Consider the following 20,881-nt stretch of genomic DNA (forward strand, 5'->3'; position numbering starts at 1 on the left):
ATAATTCATCCTCAGGTTTCTGCGAGAATGAGGAAGAGATCCTAGTAGCCAGCGGCGTCGACACGGACTCGCAAGAATCCAGCTCACCCGCCGTATCATCCGACGACGCGGCGCGACGTGTGTCCAACGATGACTCCGTATCAGATGATGACTGCAACCTGTACTTCTATGATACTGCGGCCGCCAGGCGCGCTGTGGCCGGCGAGGGCACCAGCGGCACTGCTGTGGTGAGTACATTAGTAGCACTTATGATCTCTCTCTCTCTCTCTCTCTCTCTTTCTCTCTTTCTCTCTTTCTCTCATGATATGGACTCGCAAGAGTTCAGCTCACCCGCCGTATCATCAGACGACGCGGCGCGACGTGTATCTAACGATGACTCAGTCTCAGATGATGACTGCAACCTGTATTTCTACGATATTGCAGCCACCAGGCGCGCTGTGGCTGGCGAGGGCACCAGCGGCACTGCTGTGGTGAGTACATTAGTAGCATTTATGATCTCTCTCTCTCTTTCTCTCATGATACGGAGTATACGGACTCGCAAGAGTCCGGCTCACTCGTCGTATCATCCGACGATGCAGCGCGACGTGTGTCCAACGATGATTCCGTATCAGATGATGACAGCAACCTGTACTTCTATGATATTGCGGCCGCCAGGCGCGCTGTGGTCGGCGAGGGTACCAGCGGCACTGCTGTGGTGAGTACATTAGTAGCACTTATGATCTTTCTCTCTCTTTCTCTCATGATACGGACTCGCAAAAGTCCGGCTCACTCGTCGTATCATCCGACATAGTATAAGTGTTATTTATATTCCAGCAATGCTCGGCCGGGGCGACGCCGGGCTGGGAGTGCGGCTGGGAGGTGTCGTTCGCGCGCGCGGAGGGGCTGCAGGCGCACGGGCACGCGCGCGACGCCTGCGCGCTCGGCGCGCGCCTCGCCCGGGAGCTGCTCGCGCGCCCGCCCGCACTAGGTAAACTAACACCCACACACACACACACTAGTGACACTAGTCCATGGAGTATAGAGTAAATGGAGCGATATCTCTTATGGTAGAACAGTTGTAAAAGTGTCCAGCAGGCAGCTGTAAATAATAGTTCCAAATCTCTCCAGAGTAGCGCTAGAGTAGCTAGTAGTAGTAGACGTAGGCGTTATTGACGGAGTGAAGTGCGCTGTCAATGATTTGATTTTTTTTATCAAGAGCCACCTATTTAAGGTTTTTTGACGGACACTTTTTGATACATTAAGATTGTTTTCCTTACCTTTACCTTCCATGCACTAGTCACATATAGCGAAAAAACCCGTTACACACTTAACAAAGTAGCTGTAGCGGGCGCCATTCTTCCCTTACTGCACGCCTGGAGTTTTCGTATGAGAGTTGAAAGTCTTAAGGACTTCTACGCGGATGAAGTCGCGGGTGCAGGTTAGTACGTCCCCTAAATTGGCAAAAACGTGGAAGATCATAAGTTGATGTGTTCTCAAAGCACAATAGCTCTAATAGTTCTATTTCAGAAAAAAATTGTACCTACTTAAAATATGGTCAAAGGTAATTTAAACTAATTTGCCTTCTGTATCCCGTTGCCATTTAATTACTGTAAAGTTTTCCTCAACGACTTCTACGCCGATACGATACTGGTTACTAATAAATAATGAAAATTTCTAGGTTCAAGCACAGGGGGCACCAACAACCACGACATGAGAAAAGCGCGGCGTCGCCACATGCCGTCCCCCCGGCTGTGCGCGGCCAGCCACCGGCTGTCTTGCCTCGCGTCGGCCACCTTGGCCAAATGCGCCTTCTTGTGCACCGTAAGTCTACTATTTTATTTAGGTTACACTAATGCCCCCTGCATTCCCTCTATCTTCCCAATCTTTTTCACTCCGCGACGCACTTGCAAAATTTAAAATTTAATCGCGGCACTCTAACCTTACTAGGCTAAGATACGAAATAGATAGTAAATACATAGATAATAATAGATAGATAGGTGATATGAGGTGAAATACATGGTGAGGAGTATTGCCTCACGGCGCACAGTTTGGAAAGCCCTGCACTAATGTATAGACATAAGTAAGGTATAGACATGCCGTCCCCTCGGCTGTGCGCGGCCAGCCACTCGGTCTAGTCACTAAAGAACACACATTTAATGTGTAATTTAAATGGGTCACTAAAGTACAAAAATCAATACAGGAATCTTAGGTTGACTTATCGGGATATCCTTTTAGCGATATATTAGGTCCTTACCTATGAAATTGGCGTTTTTGTTCATAGATATAAGTCTGATCCTAGTTTTTTTTTTACAAAAGTACATACACAATTACAATAAAACTACAGTGCACTCAATAAACAACGATTTTACATACAATTAATTGTTATTTTTTATTGTTAAGTGTTCAGAATTAAGCCTTGAAAATAGGTCTTTTCATGTGCTGTCGGTTCGAGTATTAAAATTACTTATATTTTTCTAATGGTACCAATTTTCAAGAAATTTAGATATTGAAAACATACCTTAAAGGTGTCAAAAATTACTGGAAAAATTTTGTTTGGTTTGAATTAGCCATCAAAAAAATATCCGCAAAATTAATTGTATGGAAATTCGTGTTTCGTTGAAAATTCTCCGGACAAAACGCCAATTTCATAGGTAATGACCTAATACCTATGAGTCTATGAGGGAGGCGAATACATTTTGCATCGCTTAATTCATCATATCCGGTTTATACTAATACTATGTATTCCCCACAGGTCCTAGCAGAATTCAGCGAGCACCACGAACTAGCTTTCCGCGTGGGTCTGTTCGCCCTAGAAATGGCGAGACCCCCGGCCAGCACCAAAGCCCTAGAGGTCAAACTCAACAACCAGGAGACTGAGCTAGTGGCGCTGCTGAAGAAACTCCCTACTGGGCCTGAACAGCTAGCCTTAGCTAGGGAGAAAGCTGAGCAACTCCGTGACGGCACGCTGAGGTAAAATAAAATAGTATACTCGAATTTAAACTGTTGTGAGACATACTAAACATTGGATAATTTTACGGTTTAGACTCACTTGTTTTTAGTCACTCGCGCGACATGTTTCGGAGAGCCTAGGTCTCCTTTCTCAAGCACTAACAGTGCGAGCAGCGTTCACGACGGCCGTGTATCGCGTGTTAGTGCTTGAGAAAGGAGACCTAGGCTCTCCGAAACATGTCGCGCGAGTGACTAAAAACAAGTGAGTCTAAACCGTAAAATTATTCAGTGTTCAAAATAGTATACGTAGATAGTAGAGTGCTCACTCCATATTTCAGTTTTAGTACCAAAACGACTATTATTTTCGTAGTCGACATCTAGCATCGAGTAGCGGAATTATCAGTACTGCTACTTGACAATAGATGTAGCACCGACCGCAAAGTCTACTGCTCAACAATTTTCAGCTAATATTATAACCGGATTAACCGGTACTCTATTTTCAACGACTTCTGCTTTTAATATTAGTTGTAAATTGTTGTTCAATACAATTTTCGTGAGTCACGACACTAGAGAAATCTAGTATCGAGTAGCGGTACTGATAATTCCGCTACTCGATGCTAGATGTCGACTGCGAAAATAATAGTCTTTTTGGTACCAAAAAGGATGTATGGAGTGAGCACTCTATTCTTACTATATTTCTCTATGGTTGAGATAAAGTAGGCCTTGACAGCTGAAGCAAACACAGATGTAGTGCATAATTGTTTTCCATCGTGTTTTCACGGAACCGTATTTGTCATGCTACTTCAGTACTTTTTGTACAGACTGACTGAAATAGCAAGACACGTTCTTGCGTGTCCGTGAAAATACGATGAAAAATAATTACGCACTACATCTGGAGCGCTGTGTGGCACTATACCTTTTGAAATTATTGGACTGTTAAATGTTAGCGTTTGACAACCTAACTAAAACTTTGAGAAACCAAAAATGGATTGTATATATATTTATCTTATAACTCCACTAGCAATCCGCCCGGCTTCGCACGGGTTACACAAAACCTTAACAAATTATACACCTAAACCTTCCTCAAGAATCAATCTTTTGATAGGTGAAAACAGCATGAAAATCCGTTCAGTAGTTTTTGAGTTTATCGCGAACATACATACACACAGACAGACGCGGAGGGTGACTTGGTTTTATATGGTGTAATGATAATTAACGGTATAAATATAAATATTATAAGGACATTCATTCTTACACAAATTGACTAAGTCCCACGGTAAGCTCAAGAAAGCTTGTGTGGTTACTCAAACAACGATAAATATAATATACAAATACTTAAATACATAGAAAACATCCATGACTCAGGAACAAATATCTGTGCTCGTCACACAAATAAATGCCCTTACCGGGATTTGAACCCAGAACCATTGGCTTCACAGGCAGGGTCACTACCCACCAGTCGATTGACTTTTTTGTTTATTGTTACAGAAATAGAGGACCCGCTCTGCTACCCATCGCGTTAGCAAGTTTCCTGTTCGACGTCTTAGTTTTATCTGCGACTGACAAGGAAAACAAGCACCCAGTAAGTAGATACTTCGTTTTCTCACACACATACACCACTTTAATATTTGTAGTATAGGTTGCGTAAATAAACTTGAGCGCCCCCTGTTGGGCGTAAAATGTAAAAAAGCATCCTCTTTCAGGCCCGTTTGTAATAATTAATCAATCTTTGAATCTGTTATAAATCTTATCGGGGTGTAAATAAAAAAAAACCGGACAAGTGCGAGTCGGACTCGCCCACTGAGGGTTCCGTACTTTTTAGTATTTGTTGTTATAGCGGCAACAGATATACATCATCTGAGAAAATTTCAACTGTCTAGCTATCACGGTTCGTGAGATACAGCCTGGTGACAGACGGACGGACGGACGGACAGCGGAGTCTTAGTAATAGGGTCCCGTTTTACCCTTTGGGTACGGAACCCTAAAAACTATTGTCAATGAGTAGTCATGTAAATATTGTAATTATTTAACTCTGTACAGGCGAGACAACCTTCAGACGAAGCCCTCGGCTTCGAGGCAGCAGTAGCCGCTCTCGGCCTAAAGGCGAACGTGTCTGAAGCCGAACATCCTTTACTATGCGAGGGCACGAGACGCCAGCGCGGAGAACTGGCGTTAACCCTGCTGGCTTTCTACAAGGACGACTCGGTCAAGCTGGCCAGGATCATGAATAAGGTATGCGAATACCCAAATTAGACCTTAATACCTAAGATATAAGTTATAGTTTTATAAGTAAAGAGTGCTGTATTTCGCCAACAAACTGTCAAGCAGTTTGGCGAAACCTTAGCATTGTAATTGTGTATTTACTTTTCTTAAAATAAATAAAAATAAAAAGTTGTGGGGAAGATTGCGATAAGTGGAGGGGTGCCTTTGCGAAGGGCCTGAAAATCCACGACTATAGCTGGTTGAGAAGGCACACCGCTTGCGTGACGTATACGCGTGCACGGCTCCAACATTTTAGCGCACGTACACTCTATGTATATGTATTAGCTAGTGTGCTCTGGCCTTAAATGTGCCCCGTACATTATGCTGTTATTCTATAGTTCGTGTTTTTTAGCATTAGAAATAAGGTAAACAATCTTGATGTGTCTTTTAATAGAAAAACACATTTTAAAAATAAGTTACGGCAAATATGTAACAATTATGAATCTAATACAAACATTTATATTCTTCTGCTTTCATATATATATAGAAAAAATATATAACCTACAGATAAGACTACTGAAGACAATTGTACCTAAGCATATAAAAAAGAAACACGAAACAGACTACGCACAACTTTTCAAATACTGTAATATACTCCCAGTTCAAAATAAATGTAAACTAGCCATACTAACTGAAGAATATCACCATGTTACTAAACTAAAAGAATATATAAGATGTACAAAACTAAGAAGTTTACAGAGCCAAAACAAATATTGTTTACCCAAATATAAGAACATTTATGGCATTAGATTGTATACATAATTATATATTGCCTAAAATATTAAATGATTTGCCAGAAGATACTAGAGTAAAATATGTAAACGGGAAAAGTAGAAAAAAAGTAATTAAGACGCACTTGTTACAATCTAACGACTTTAGTTACATATATTTAGAATCTTAATTAGTATAAGATAGATATGTATATTGTCAGGTTATTTTCTCGAACTCCCCATCGGCATACAAACCTCCTCAAGGTTTTGCCCACGATGGGTCTTGTAATAATAATGTACTTTAATTAGCTTATTGTTCAATAAATAAAAAAAAAAGTAATAGTTAATGATTTTTAAAAAGCGTTTTTCAATTAAAAGACGTCAAGATCGCTTACCTTCTATCAAGTTCTTTCTAATGCTAAAAAAAACGAACTATAGTTGTTCAAAAGTTGACGTTTGATAATTCAGATACCATAAAACATGGCACCGTAAAGCACCATCTATTATATCGTAGGCTGTCCAACTCGGCGCCACGATTATTTGTAAGACCTCTCAATCAGTAACTCTTTGCTTCTACTAAGGGTTCATCCACATGTTATGTCACAGCAACAGGGTAGGGGGGTCAATTAGAGCATTTAGTAACTGGAGACGTCATGGCTGTCATTTTCTGTACGATGTGAAATGTATTGCTATTTCGTTCTACATGATTTGTAGGTAACGTACAAATAGCCATGTTGGACTGACAAAGTTTGCACAATTGTGCAAGTTTTTCGGCAGAGGGGTAAGGTCTTAAAGGCGACTCCAGTTATTAAATGCTCTAAGGGGGGGTCATACCAAGCGTGACAGGACGTATTAAATACCTATCTCTTTCCTATGAAAAAGAGTGATAAGGGGGGAGGGAGGGTCTAAAAATCTAGATTTTGTGTGATGTAATGAATGGATGACCCCTTCTTCTTTGCTCATTCCCACATTAGGTGGGGTCGGCTCTTCTATTTTTTCTGCGCCATGACATTCTGTCTAGGGTTGTGGGATTAGGAAGCTCCTCCTTTAATAATGGATGACCCCTAATGTTGCGTTATAATAATGTGTATATCTGTTGGCAGCTGCTGGACCGCGACATCCACCAGCTAACGAAGGGCCCGATGGTGAGCGTGTACTACACCAACAACCCGCGCCTGGCCGCCTACCGCGACCAGCACCCGCACCAGCACCCCCACCCCCACCCGCACCCCGCCGCGGCGCAGCCACAGCCGCCACCGCAGGTAAGTGAAGCAGCAGACATAGCCACCCGACCTAGACCAAAAATGCGTGTATGTTATGGTCGGACGTCCTCTTAGACGCTACAGTAGATACGCTGACTAAGTAATGAGTTCGCGTAAAAGCGCTCCGTTTTATGCTGTCTTCCCTCCTATATTGTGTATTTATTTAGTTAACTTCCGTTTACTTAAAAAAAAAAAAACATTAGAACACTAAATGTGCCTGCCCTACCTTATACCGATGTAAAGTAAGTTTAGTTGGTGAAATAAATAAAAAGGTTTCTTGGACAAGATAATTCATTTAAAATGTCATATTTTTGTTGGATTTTAGCTTTGTAACTAACTCTATTAACATGATATGTTAATTATTACCACAAATATACCAAAATAAGCTTTTTTTGGAATGGTGTTCCGTGTGTTATGATGGTCCAATCCAGACCAGCCCTGTTTCAATAATATAAAAACGAACTTAAGGACACATGCATGCAAAACTAACCATGTACAAACAGTTCGTGAATGTACTAACATATTTTTCCCGTATAATTTAAAATTGTTTTAAACTACATATATTTTTCTATAACAGTTCAATCAGTTGAGAAAGATGACGTACTCGTACGCGCCGCAACAGGTACATAATGTTAAGCAATTGATCTGTTTTGGTGTTATTCTCATGCGAGACATTAATGTAACTATTGTTTGACATGTTTGTTACCCTTAGTGTTACCAGGAACAGGCAAAGGAATACAAAGCGTAGGGTAGTGCAAAATATTACCCAAGCTATTGACTTTATAAATTATACAAATTGTAGTTATTTTGTAAACAATTTGCTGACCTCCCACTCAGAGTTCCACTGATGAATAGCTGCCAGAGTTTGGGTTTCAGGAATAACAAAAAAGAAATAAAAAAAAAAGCCTTTATTCTACCATAGGTTCAGCTACCATCTTAAAGTTAATAGATAGATAGAATACTCAATATTGGCACACCTCAGTAAAAATATACAAATAGTAAGAATACGAATTTGAATTGCCACTTGTAAAAGTAAAATAAATGACAAAAAATTGTAAGAAACAATTGATTAAATGTAGAGACAGACAACAGGCGGTCTTAATAATGAATTCAATTTACATATAGTGTGAGACTGATAAACATAGACAATATATTGTCTAATTTTAAAAAGAAAAAGACACACTTAGAGGGATTTGCTCTATAAATCGTATACTTTATTCTGTGTTTATTCTTAGGCCATTTCTACGTTGTCAAGCGTTAGTTTTTGACAATCTAATAGTGCCCAACGTATTCGTTTTTTGGCAAACATGTACAATGCGGCGTCCTACATCGCAATCTACTTTAGCTATCAAATAGTATGGACTAATATATTTACGCTATGCTTTGTACTAATTTACGCGTTTTAGTATTCCTTTGTATGTCTCGGGTAAGGCTAAGATAATGCAAAGTAGATCAGTTGTTATATTGTTTTGTTCGTCGGACTTTGTGATTGGCGATAAAAAATATCAAAATTTGGATGCGGCTAATTGTTGGTCAATGTCGAATTCTGTTATTATATTAAGCTACTTGCGTTGTTACTACAAGATAGACCAATTACTGCATAAAATATACGCTCACGAGAAAAAACTAATTGAGATCTGATCCACTATTATCTTCAAGTCCACATGCTATTCTAAATAAAAAGTAATATTATGCGCGTAGATTACAAAGGCAATGAACGGAGAATGCAATTAATTTTGAAGCACTCTATCTTTAACATCAATGCAAGTAGCCTCCTGTTCAGTATGATTGAATTGGCCCAAGATGTAAAAACATAGAATAAACTCAATAACTGTTTTTTGATGCCATCAAATAGTCGATTCACCAAAATCAACATGAGGGGATCGAATTAGTGCTAAATGAGCCCATCATCCCAAAAGGTTTTGGTGTGGCATTACGTTAATCAGTTGTAAGTTATCTAATCTAAAGTAGACTATAAAACATTGATGTAACATTCTTCTTAACAGTCAATCAACGCATACTTTCCATCTTTGGCCATTTCTATTGACCTCGAATACAAGTTTCCCCAATAAGTCGTATTGTACAGCAGGTACAGTGCCAGCTGGTTGCCGAAATGGAGCGACTGGTGGTGTCGGAGGGCGGCGCGAGTCCGCCCGCGCACCCGCCGCCACACCAGCAACCTCCGCATCAGACGCTCGCCAGGCCGAAGGATTCTAGGTATGTGAATTGAACCTGCAATGCAGGTAGTTACATTCAATACGCACGCAAGCACTGGTGGCATATTATACGGAAGCATGGAAGGTAGGATCCTATAGAAGTGGTATACGCGTGCCTCCGTGAGGGACGAAACATACGCAATGCGACACTATGATTGGTTGAATTTATTTGTTGCGCACCATAATCCATACTAAATTTACGGTGGGGAACAAATAAAATGTGAGACGGTGACAAGGACAAACAATAATAGCTCTTTCGCTGCTACTCCTACTAAAGGATACATAAGACTATCCTGTTCGGTCCCTTCCCCCCACCTATCATGCCAGATCCAGTTATATACTAGATTCATGTACGGAAGGTTCAAATTCATTTGATACTAGTGAGTTGCGTCCCGAATTCAGCAGTTTGACGTGAATCGTACGTTAGTGTTGAGGAGGTGGATGGAGTAGAGAATACTCGTAGTACCAAATAAAGATTAAGAAGTGGTGGCGGGTTTTGTAAGTGATTTTGTATATTATTGATAGGACAAAGAAAAATTGCCATTTGGATGCTAAAAAATTTGAGCTATTGCAACGATTCAAATACGTATCTGATCCATCTAATCAAGTAACATCATTAATAACTTATGTCATGCTAAATCTGAATATTTTTTTCCTAACAGATACAAAGGCAAAAGGGTGTACCCGTCAGTGCCTAACCAGCCCTCGGAGGCGTCAGCACACTTCATGTTCGAGTTGGCCAAGTCCGTTCTCTTCAAGGCTGGGGGGTCCTCTTCTACCAGCCTCTTCACGCAGACCTCCTGTGCGCGGGAACACCATGGGCCACACCGGTAATATAGCAATTAGTTGAAAATAAGAGTAGGTATGCCAAAGAGATCTCTCTTCTTATGTTGCCATCTCAACAGATCAACATTATAATGTAGGATTGGATCAATTTCCCGGGCCTTTCATACGTCTAAGTTTTTAGACACATTTTGAGGAAGTGTCTCTTCATTCTCTCTCTGTCTCTATTTCGTGAAAAATGCTTTGATATTGACTAAGTTATTATGTAGATCGAATTTTGGATTGCTTTTCCGCGGCAGTAGATAAACTGAACTTTGCTCGTGGATTTTGAACAATGATGAAGACTACAGTTCGTTTATTGTCGTTTATTGTAACGTGTATATTTGCAGAGGTTTGCACATGGCGGCGTTCCAACTCGGGCTGTACGCGCTGGGGCTTCACAACTGCGTCAGCGCAAACTGGTTAAGCCGCACATACTCCTCGCACGTCAGCTGGATCACAGGTATTATATAAATGTGTCAAGAAAAAAAAAGCAACTGAAGCTGAGTTTGAAATAGCGTCTTCAGCTTTCGGGGTCATATAATAAAACCTCTACACCTAAAGATTAGTGACATGGTTGGAACTTTCGGATTCCGAGACAGCGATAATGTTGGCGTTGTTAACCATATAATTATGAAAAAAAAATTGTATTAATTACCTATTTTGATTTGTGATACCAAAAGACTTCTTCTTCTTCAACCTAGCGTTTTCCCGGCCTAGCACCGGGGTCCGCTTTCCTGCTCAATCTTCTCCACTTTGCCCGGTCTTCGGCATCCTCAGGAGTGAGATTGTTCTCTTCCATGTCCGCTAGCTGTCACGACATCCAGCCAGCGCTTCTTAGGCCTACCGCGATACCAAAAGACTGAAAGTAGAAAAATATGTAATCTGTTTCACGCAGTATTAATTGTTAGCTCGATTTAATAGAGAGGTCAAACCAGGCTATGATGAAACCGGCATTAAATCTTTCGTTTATTTTCAGGTCAAGCAATGGACATCGGAGCGCCCGCGATTCTGTTCTTGATTGACGCTTGGGAGGGACATTTGACGCCGCCCGAAGCTGCGGGTATTGCTGATAAGGTAATATTCATGTGAAAACTATTCTATTCCATACTTGAGCTATACCTTTCTAAGGCCCAGCCATACAAATGAAAAATTCAGAATTTGCCATTGAAGTTTGAACCTTTAGTGCAGGGAATAAAGTTGATTTTGGTTTTGTTTGAAAATTGAACGAAACTAAAGAAATACGACTCTGTTCCAATTGAATATGATTTAAATTTCATCCAACTGAATAAGTACTATAGGTAGGACCTTGGGCCTTAGGAGCATACGAGTACAGTCGGTTTACATATGATATGATCTTATGACACTATTTTTTTTATCCATCTCACCTTTTTATCTTAGGATGGTATTCCACATATGAAGCGTGTGTGAAGTGTAGAACGTAGTTCCTTTTTTTTTAAATGTAATAGTCAGCAAACGAGCAGACGAGCCGCCTGATGGGAAGCGATCATCGTCGCCCATGGACATAAGCAACATCACAGGAGCCACTTAAGCGTTGCCGACCCTTGAGAACCCTAAATAGTAGTCAAAATAATAGTTCCTGCTTAATTGTCAATGGCAAGTCATCAATCCCTAATTGTGCCGCAAGGTGGCATATCTTTCACCGCGCAAGATCTCCCAATGTGCACGCCTGCACGGTTAATCGGTTATTAAAGGTACCGGGTTTTGACCGGAATCTAAACGACAAAAATTGGTTATCAAAGCTTTATTATAAAACGAAACCAATCCAGATGCTCAGAATAGCATTCGTAACTAACTTCGTTCAATATTCCACATCTTATTTTTATTATGTCATCTTTTAAATTTTGTTATAGGCATCATCGGGCCGGGACGTGCACACAGTGCGAGCCGCGGCAGAACTAGCCTTGTCTGTGTTACCGCACGCACACGCGCTCAACTATAACGAAATACAACGCGCCGTGTTGCAGTGTAAAGAACAGAGCGACGCGATGTTGGAACGGGCGTGTTTGACCGTCGAGGCGGCCGCTAAAGGTTTGTACGCATTTCTATTCGCTATTAAAAATAATGATGCAAATTTACGTATTCGTTTATCTGGGGATGCAAGTAACACTTACATTTGTAATATACTTAAAATAACACACAATTTCTCATCATGCAATTACAAGTTAAATAATACTTTAATTTTGAGAACTTTGCACTATTTACGTCAACCGGGTTAGGGCTAGGGCTTGCAAATATTCGAAACTTTCAGGTATTCGAATATTCGACTTTTTCTGACGAGATATTCGAATATTCGAATAATTATTCGAATATTTTAAAAAAATAAGAAAAGGAACGAAAAATCGGTTTATTATCGTTTTATTCAAAAGCTTTTTTCACATATTGCTAAAATTAATGATATTTTGCAGAAATCCACTTATTGACTAGATTTTATCATCCTACTCTGAAATACCCACGTTTATAAAAGCAAGTAAGTACCTAAAACGCAAAAATTAGACATTTTCAATATTTCTTGATAAAACTTTTTATTATAAATGCGTCGTTGCGTGAATTAATATAACTTTAACCATCCAAACACGTATGTAAGAGAGAAAACATTTTAGGAGGTAATCACTAATCATTTTCTGATTTAAATTAACTTCTTGTCGTTAAGAAGCCTGTAAAATGGCCTTTAATTCCATTGTATTTTGAATCTTTATTGACTTTATTAGTCTTGGCAAGTTTAGTTTTGATTCCTAATGGTCGGCTGTTATATAATAAGTTATATAATTGGTATTGGAATATTTAAGGGAAAAAGTTGGCTGACTACGGGGTGGATTATTCGTTAGCTAAAGGTGCATAGTTCGGTAGGTTTGGTATGATCAAATTTGTGAATTGCGATAAAGGGCAAGGTTTAGACTTCGAATATTCGCTTAAGGTACGCTTCTTCTCAAAAAACAAAATGACCCTTTATCTTAAAACTTACGTAAAGTTACTTGTACCTAGAAAAAGCATTAGCCGCACCGTAATAAAACATACTTTTTGATTTCGTTTCCTTTGAAATTGAGTTAGGTTCTTAGGTTTAACTGTATTCATGAAGCCTATTGAGAGGAATACAGTAAAAACATTATTTCCTTCGCATTTGGGTACCTTTGGGTACCTACGGTTCCTCATTCACTGTTAATACCCGGCAAAATACACAGAAACTGTAACTATAACGGATGAAAATAGATTTTACCTAGTAATAAAAAATATTCGAATATTCGAAACCTGAGCGGCCGAATATTCGAATATCAAAACAGGTCGAATATTCGAATTGCAAGCCCTAGTTAGGGCGCGCTTTATTAGATAAAAACATTTTAACTTTAATGACATATGTAAATAGCAGCGCGGGCGACTCTGCACCGGCTCTTGACTAAATAATAGTACGCCCGGTCTCAAGCAGAGCAATGGGTTAAATGGGTATCGTATACAATTAGAATAATAGGTAGTTCTCAGGCAATGATATCCAAAAGTAAACTATTTGTCATGTCTAAGAGTTTTCAGGACCCAAAACTCGTAGAATTGTAACAATTTTGAAAAAACCTGACTTACTGTAAAATAATTACTTATAAATGAGTAATCATGTTTACCCCACAGGCGGCGGAGTCTACCCCGAAGTCCTATACACCGTGGCCCGCTACTGGCACGAGCTCTACCTCCGTCAAGCGAACGAGGACACGGAGCCGCTGCTAGAGGAGCCGCAGTACCGCGCCGTGCCGCCCGTGCACGTGCCCGTGCCCTACCCGCTGCCCTACCCCTTCACCTACCACCCCTACCCGCCCATCTACCAGCTACAGGTGAGTCTTGCTGTGTCCGTTCAAAACGACTGTAACGCACGGCCTGAAAAATTCAGAGCCTCTGGGCTCGGATTCATGGACTTGGTATTTGGAACTCGATAGAACGAGCTTTATTGCCTTTTTTTAAAAGTGAGTTTGTTGTTCCGGACTCGTTCGACACGATAACAAAACCTAAATGCACGACCCAAAATTCAAGGTACACTTTTAGTGTGAAATAATTATTTATCGAAAAATATAATAAGAAATGCTTATAATGTTATAATATTTGGTTTAGTTAACCCTTTAACCGGCGTAAGGGTATCAGTAATTACGATAACTTGAACCCTATCACTTTAGGATAAAATTCAAAATGATCGTAGGAAATACATTCACTGCCTCATAAAGGCTGAAGCGGTTTAATTTATAGGTAATTGTAATATTTAATGCTTCATACATGCTAATATAGTAACGTTCACACAAGCGTTCTGTTTTTGGGATACTGCACGCAACTAAAGAAAACTGGATCCTGCAGAAAACCGTACCCGCAAAAAACTGGACGTCAGTGGGAAAGAGCTCTTATATTGCTGTGCCGTTGCCGATGTGACATGCAATAAATGATCCAATTATTTATTTCCGCAGTACGGCGGCGCGCCACCGCCACACGCCGTGAGCGGCCAATACGCGCTCCCTCCATACTTCGTGCGCGGCCTCGTCCCGCACGCTCCCCTCGCGCCGCTACCGACGCAAATGCCCGCCCAGTTACCGGCGCACGCACCGCACGCGTCACACCAGCCGCATCAGCAGCATGCGCAGTTACCGCAACACGCGCAGATACCGCAGCACCCGCCGCCGCTGCCGGTTAATGTCAACGTGAGTATAACACGCCCTGCCACCATAGGCCCGCTACCGACGTAAATGCCGGCCCAGTTACCGGCGCACGCACCGCACACGTCACACCAGCCGCATCAGCAGCATGCGCAGTTACCGCAACACGCGCAGATACCGCAGCACCCGCCGCCGCTGCCGGTTAATGTCAACGTGAGTATAACACGCCCTGCCACCATAGGCCCGCTACCGACGTAAATGCCGGCCCAGTTACCGGCGCACGCACCGCACACGTCACACCAGCCGCATCAGCAGCATGCGCAGTTACCGCAACACGCGCAGATACCGCAGCACCCGCCGCCGCTGCCGGTTAATGTCAACGTGAGTATAACACGCCCTGCCACCATAGGCCCGCTACTGACGTAAATGCCGGCCCAGTTACCGGCGCACGCACCGCACACGTCACACCAGCCGCATCAGCAGCATGCGCAGTTACCGCAACACGCGCAGATACCGCAGCACCCGCCGCCGCTGCCGGTTAATGTCAACGTGAGTATAACACGCCCTGCCACCATAGGCCCGCTACTGACGTAAATGCCGGCCCAGTTACCGGCGCACGCACCGCACACGTCACACCAGCCGCATCAGCAGCATGCGCAGTTACCGCAACACGCGCAGATACCGCAGCACCCGCCGCCGCTGCCGGTTAATGTCAACGTGAGTATAACACGCCCTGCCACCATAGGCCCGCTACTGACGTAAATGCCGGCCCAGTTACCGGCGCACGCACCGCACACGTCACACCAGCCGCATCAGCAGCATGCGCAGTTACCGCAACACGCGCAGATACCGCAGCACCCGCCGCCGCTGCCGGTTAATGTCAACGTAAGTATAACACGCCCTGCCTCCATAGCCCCGCTACCGACACAACTGCCGGCCCTGTTACCGGCGCACGCACCACATACGTCAAATTACCCGTATGCGCAGTTATCTCAACACACGCCGCGGCCGGTTATCGTGAGTTTATTATTGCAATGTGCAACTTTTCTTTGAAGCCCCATTAAAACACCGTTATATATAATTTAGTTCAGTTGGAATTCCAACGATATCCATAATTCTAATTCCATATTACATTGCAGCACGGCGCACCCATCCCCCCTCCGCTGCCCTCAATACCCGGCGTAGCGGGCGTAGCAGGCGTCGGCCCCGTAGCCGGGCACGGCGGCGTCGGCGTAGCCGCGCCTCTACCCGCGCCCGTAGCACCGCCGCTACCTCAAGCACAGCTACGGCGGCTGCTCGCCGCCTACCGCGTCGGCATGCTGGCGTTAGAGACGCAGGCGAGGCGGGTGCACGACGATCGTCCGCAGAACAAGTTCGGCAGGTTAGTATTTTCGTCTTTATAGCCCTTGAAGTGGCTGGAACCGGCTCCCGGACAATCGAATCCAACAACTCAAAAATGACGTATGCTACAAGAAAGGTTAAATAGCTGCGAGCGTAGCGAGTGAATGATGATATTGACGATCGTCCGCAGAACAATAGCGGTCGGCGATTCATGCAGCATAGTGTTATGTTTAAAGGGATTTGAGCAGCGTGCACTAAGGCCGCTCGCATTTGTTTTACGTGAACACCGTCCAGCACTATACTCGCTCTATTCTATTTCACACATTTTTGAATTTCCATGTGTTAATAAATCGAATAATATACATTTAATTGAACCAGGAACCCACCGTACGGCGAGCACGTGAAGTGGCTCCTCCGCATCTCGAAGCGGCTCGGCGCGCAGTACCTGCACCAGTTCTGCGTGTGCGCGGTGAACTCGGTGGTGTCGCCGTTCGTGCTGTACGAGCTGTGCGTGGAGTCGGCGCACTGGCTGGCGCGCGGAGGGCCGCACCACCTGCTCATGCAGCACCTGCGCGGCACGCTCGCGCCGCTGGTGCAGAAGTGTCAGCAGATGTGAGTACTAGGAACAGTTCTGCGTGTGCGCGGTGAACTCGGTGGTGTCGCCGTTCGTGCTGTACGAGCTGTGCGTGGAGTCGGCGCACTGGCTGGCGCGCGGAGGGCCGCACCACCTGCTCATGCAGCACCTGCGCGGCACGCTCGCGCCGCTGGTGCAGAAGTGTCAGCAGATGTGAGTACTAGGAACAGTTCTGCGTGTGCGCGGTGAACTCGGTGGTGTCGCCGTTCGTGCTGTACGAGCTGTGCGTGGAGTCGGCGCACTGGCTGGCGCGCGGCGGGCCGCACCACCTGCTCATGCAGCACCTGCGCGGCACGCTCGCGCCGCTGGTGCAGAAGTGTCAGCAGATGTGAGTACTAGGAACAGTTCTGCGTGTGCGCGGTGAACTCGGTGGTGTCGCCGTTCGTGCTGTACGAGCTGTGCGTGGAGTCGGCGCACTGGCTGGCGCGCGGAGGGCCGCACCACCTGCTCATGCAGCACCTGCGCGGCACGCTCGCGCCGCTGGTGCAGAAGTGTCAGCAGATGTGAGTACTAGGAACAGTTCTGCGTGTGCGCGGTGAACTCGGTGGTGTCGCCGTTCGTGCTGTACGAGCTGTGCGTGGAGTCGGCGCACTGGCTGGCGCGCGGAGGGCCGCACCACCTGCTCATGCAGCACCTGCGCGGCACGCTCGCGCCGCTGGTGCAGAAGTGTCAGCAGATGTGAGTACTAGGAACAGTTCTGCGTGTGCGCGGTGAACTCGGTGGTGTCGCCGTTCGTGCTGTACGAGCTGTGCGTGGAGTCGGCGCACTGGCTGGCGCGCGGCGGGCCGCACCACCTGCTCATGCAGCACCTGCGCGGCACGCTCGCGCCGCTGGTGCAGAAGTGTCAGCAGATGTGAGTACTAGGAACAGTTCTGCGTGTGCGCGGTGAACTCGGTGGTGTCGCCGTTCGTGCTGTACGAGCTGTGCGTGGAGTCGGCGCACTGGCTGGCGCGCGGCGGGCCGCACCACCTGCTCATGCAGCACCTGCGCGGCACGCTCGCGCCGCTGGTGCAGAAGTGTCAGCAGATGTGAGTACTAGGAACAGTTCTGCGTGTGCGCGGTGAACTCGGTGGTGTCGCCGTTCGTGCTGTACGAGCTGTGCGTGGAGTCGGCGCACTGGCTGGCGCGCGGAGGGCCGCACCACCTGCTCATGCAGCACCTGCGCGGCACGCTCGCGCCGCTGGTGCAGAAGTGTCAGCAGATGTGAGTACTAGGAACAGTTCTGCGTGTGCGCGGTGAACTCGGTGGTGTCGCCGTTCGTGCTGTACGAGCTGTGCGTGGAGTCGGCGCACTGGCTGGCGCGCGGCGGGCCGCACCACCTGCTCATGCAGCACCTGCGCGGCACGCTCGCGCCGCTGGTGCAGAAGTGTCAGCAGATGTGAGTACTAGGAACAGTTCTGCGTGTGCGCGGTGAACTCGGTGGTGTCGCCGTTCGTGCTGTACGAGCTGTGCGTGGAGTCGGCGCACTGGCTGGCGCGCGGAGGGCCGCACCACCTGCTCATGCAGCACCTGCGCGGCACGCTCGCGCCGCTGGTGCAGAAGTGTCAGCAGATGTGAGTACTAGGAACAGTTCTGCGTGTGCGCGGTGAACTCGGTGGTGTCGCCGTTCGTGCTGTACGAGCTGTGCGTGGAGTCGGCGCACTGGCTGGCGCGCGGAGGGCCGCACCACCTGCTCATGCAGCACCTGCGCGGCACGCTCGCGCCGCTGGTGCAGAAGTGTCAGCAGATGTGAGTACTAGGAACAGTTCTGCGTGTGCGCGGTGAACTCGGTGGTGTCGCCGTTCGTGCTGTACGAGCTGTGCGTGGAGTCGGCGCACTGGCTGGCGCGCGGAGGGCCGCACCACCTGCTCATGCAGCACCTGCGCGGCACGCTCGCGCCGCTGGTGCAGAAGTGTCAGCAGATGTGAGTACTAGGAACAGTTCTGCGTGTGCGCGGTGAACTCGGTGGTGTCGCCGTTCGTGCTGTACGAGCTGTGCGTGGAGTCGGCGCACTGGCTGGCGCGCGGCGGGCCGCACCACCTGCTCATGCAGCACCTGCGCGGCACGCTCGCGCCGCTGGTGCAGAAGTGTCAGCAGATGTGAGTACTAGGAACAGTTCTGCGTGTGCGCGGTGAACTCGGTGGTGTCGCCGTTCGTGCTGTACGAGCTGTGCGTGGAGTCGGCGCACTGGCTGGCGCGCGGAGGGCCGCACCACCTGCTCATGCAGCACCTGCGCGGCACGCTCGCGCCGCTGGTGCAGAAGTGTCAGCAGATGTGAGTACTAGGAACAGTTCTGCGTGTGCGCGGTGAACTCGGTGGTGTCGCCGTTCGTGCTGTACGAGCTGTGCGTGGAGTCGGCGCACTGGCTGGCGCGCGGCGGGCCGCACCACCTGCTCATGCAGCACCTGCGCGGCACGCTCGCGCCGCTGGTGCAGAAGTGTCAGCAGATGTGAGTACTAGGAACAGTTCTGCGTGTGCGCGGTGAACTCGGTGGTGTCGCCGTTCGTGCTGTACGAGCTGTGCGTGGAGTCGGCGCACTGGCTGGCGCGCGGCGGGCCGCACCACCTGCTCATGCAGCACCTGCGCGGCACGCTCGCGCCGCTGGTGCAGAAGTGTCAGCAGATGTGAGTACTAGGAACAGTTCTGCGTGTGCGCGGTGAACTCGGTGGTGTCGCCGTTCGTGCTGTACGAGCTGTGCGTGGAGTCGGCGCACTGGCTGGCGCGCGGCGGGCCGCACCACCTGCTCATGCAGCACCTGCGCGGCACGCTCGCGCCGCTGGTGCAGAAGTGTCAGCAGATGTGAGTACTGCTAGTACTCTGTTAACCCTTTGAACGCCACGCCTAACGTGCGCGGCGCATTATCGTGAACCTTGTCATAATACACGAAGGGCTGTAGTCGCGCGCTTCAGTTGACGTCATTGGCAGTCAAATGGTTAATACAGAGGGTGGGAAATAAGGAATTGTCGGCCGAGTAGCTGTAAACTGCCCGGCGTAGCGAGATCGGATAGGGATATGAGACTGGAAATCCCTTTTCACACCCGAGGTATGTATATAGTTTTTTTAAACAACTGTACAGAAATGCCAACCTAAAAGTATGTTAATGTGCAATAGGCAACGGACCTCTCGGTCTGACGTAGTGTACCTAGAGTGATTGATGCCTTGGCGGTGAACCAGAGGTTTTTTATTCAAAAAAGTATTTAGTGCGATACTTTATTTTTTCATAATTAGGAAAATTACGATAGCTTTTTGTCTCTTTTTGTCTATCTCTGCTTATATGGCACATTTTCTCTCAGGTACATCCAGTGCATACACCAGAAGCTGTACCACCTAACGCCGGTGGAGTACGAGGAGTTCGTGAGCATCGTGCTGTCGGCGCGCACCGCCTTCCAGCTCACGCCGGAGGGCAACACGCAGTTCAAGGAGTGGCTCGCCTCGCTGCGGAGGTAACTTGATATACTCTCTCAGGTACATCCAGTGCATACACCAGAAGCTGTACCACCTGACGCCGGTGGAGTACGGGGAGTTCGTGAGCATCGTGCTGTCGGCGCGCACCGCCTTCCAGCTCACGCCGGAGGGCAACACGCAGTTCAAGGAGTGGCTCGCCTCGCTGCGGAGGTAACTTGATATACTCCCTCAGGTACATCCAGTGCATACACCAGAAGCTGTACCACCTGACGCCGGTGGAGTACGAGGAGTTCGTGAGCATCGTGCTGTCGGCGCGCACCGCCTTCCAGCTCACGCCGGAGGGCAACACGCAGTTCAAGGAGTGGCTCGCCTCGCTGCGGAGGTAACTTGACATACTCTTTCAGGTCGCTCATCCAACAGGGATGTGCATCTTAGAGGACTTACAGAGATCCTGCACTAGCGTCTCCCAAGCGTCAGCGTCTAGTAAACTCTATGGCTGCTGGTCGACGCAACGTTGGCGCAACTGCGCAGCGGTACCATTTACCATAGCAAAGGCCCCGTAGACAACATGCCCATCGCTAACGCTCCGTAGCGAACGAAACGCAACTGTCACTGTCACACTAATATGGAATAGAGAGACACAAAGCTATTCGATGGCGAAGCGCAAGCGATCGTCACC

General features: G+C 46.5%; 1 protein-coding gene across 1 annotated transcript in view; it reads left to right on the top strand.

Moving 5' to 3' along the window:
* Positions 1-20,881, top strand: part of LOC134792311 (zinc finger SWIM domain-containing protein 8 homolog) — a 42,617-nt gene that overhangs the window by 14,664 nt on the left and 7,072 nt on the right. Inside the window, exons 12-33 of the mRNA XM_063763580.1 lie at positions 16-227; positions 814-967; positions 1,658-1,800; positions 2,732-2,949; positions 4,417-4,510; positions 4,969-5,160; positions 7,004-7,162; positions 9,249-9,379; positions 10,041-10,208; positions 10,551-10,663; positions 11,180-11,277; positions 12,075-12,252; positions 13,840-14,039; positions 14,658-14,888; positions 14,946-15,056; positions 15,114-15,224; positions 15,282-15,392; positions 15,450-15,560; positions 15,618-15,728; positions 15,983-16,224; positions 16,563-16,796; positions 20,091-20,240. Of these exons, the coding sequence (XP_063619650.1) occupies positions 16-227; positions 814-967; positions 1,658-1,800; positions 2,732-2,949; positions 4,417-4,510; positions 4,969-5,160; positions 7,004-7,162; positions 9,249-9,379; positions 10,041-10,208; positions 10,551-10,663; positions 11,180-11,277; positions 12,075-12,252; positions 13,840-14,039; positions 14,658-14,888; positions 14,946-15,056; positions 15,114-15,224; positions 15,282-15,392; positions 15,450-15,560; positions 15,618-15,728; positions 15,983-16,224; positions 16,563-16,796; positions 20,091-20,240 (3,472 nt within the window). The remainder of the gene's footprint in view (positions 1-15; positions 228-813; positions 968-1,657; positions 1,801-2,731; positions 2,950-4,416; positions 4,511-4,968; positions 5,161-7,003; positions 7,163-9,248; positions 9,380-10,040; positions 10,209-10,550; positions 10,664-11,179; positions 11,278-12,074; positions 12,253-13,839; positions 14,040-14,657; positions 14,889-14,945; positions 15,057-15,113; positions 15,225-15,281; positions 15,393-15,449; positions 15,561-15,617; positions 15,729-15,982; positions 16,225-16,562; positions 16,797-20,090; positions 20,241-20,881) is intronic.

Source organism: Cydia splendana, chromosome 7, assembly GCF_910591565.1.
Source record: "Cydia splendana chromosome 7, ilCydSple1.2, whole genome shotgun sequence".
Taxonomy (NCBI): Eukaryota; Metazoa; Arthropoda; class Insecta; order Lepidoptera; family Tortricidae; genus Cydia; species Cydia splendana.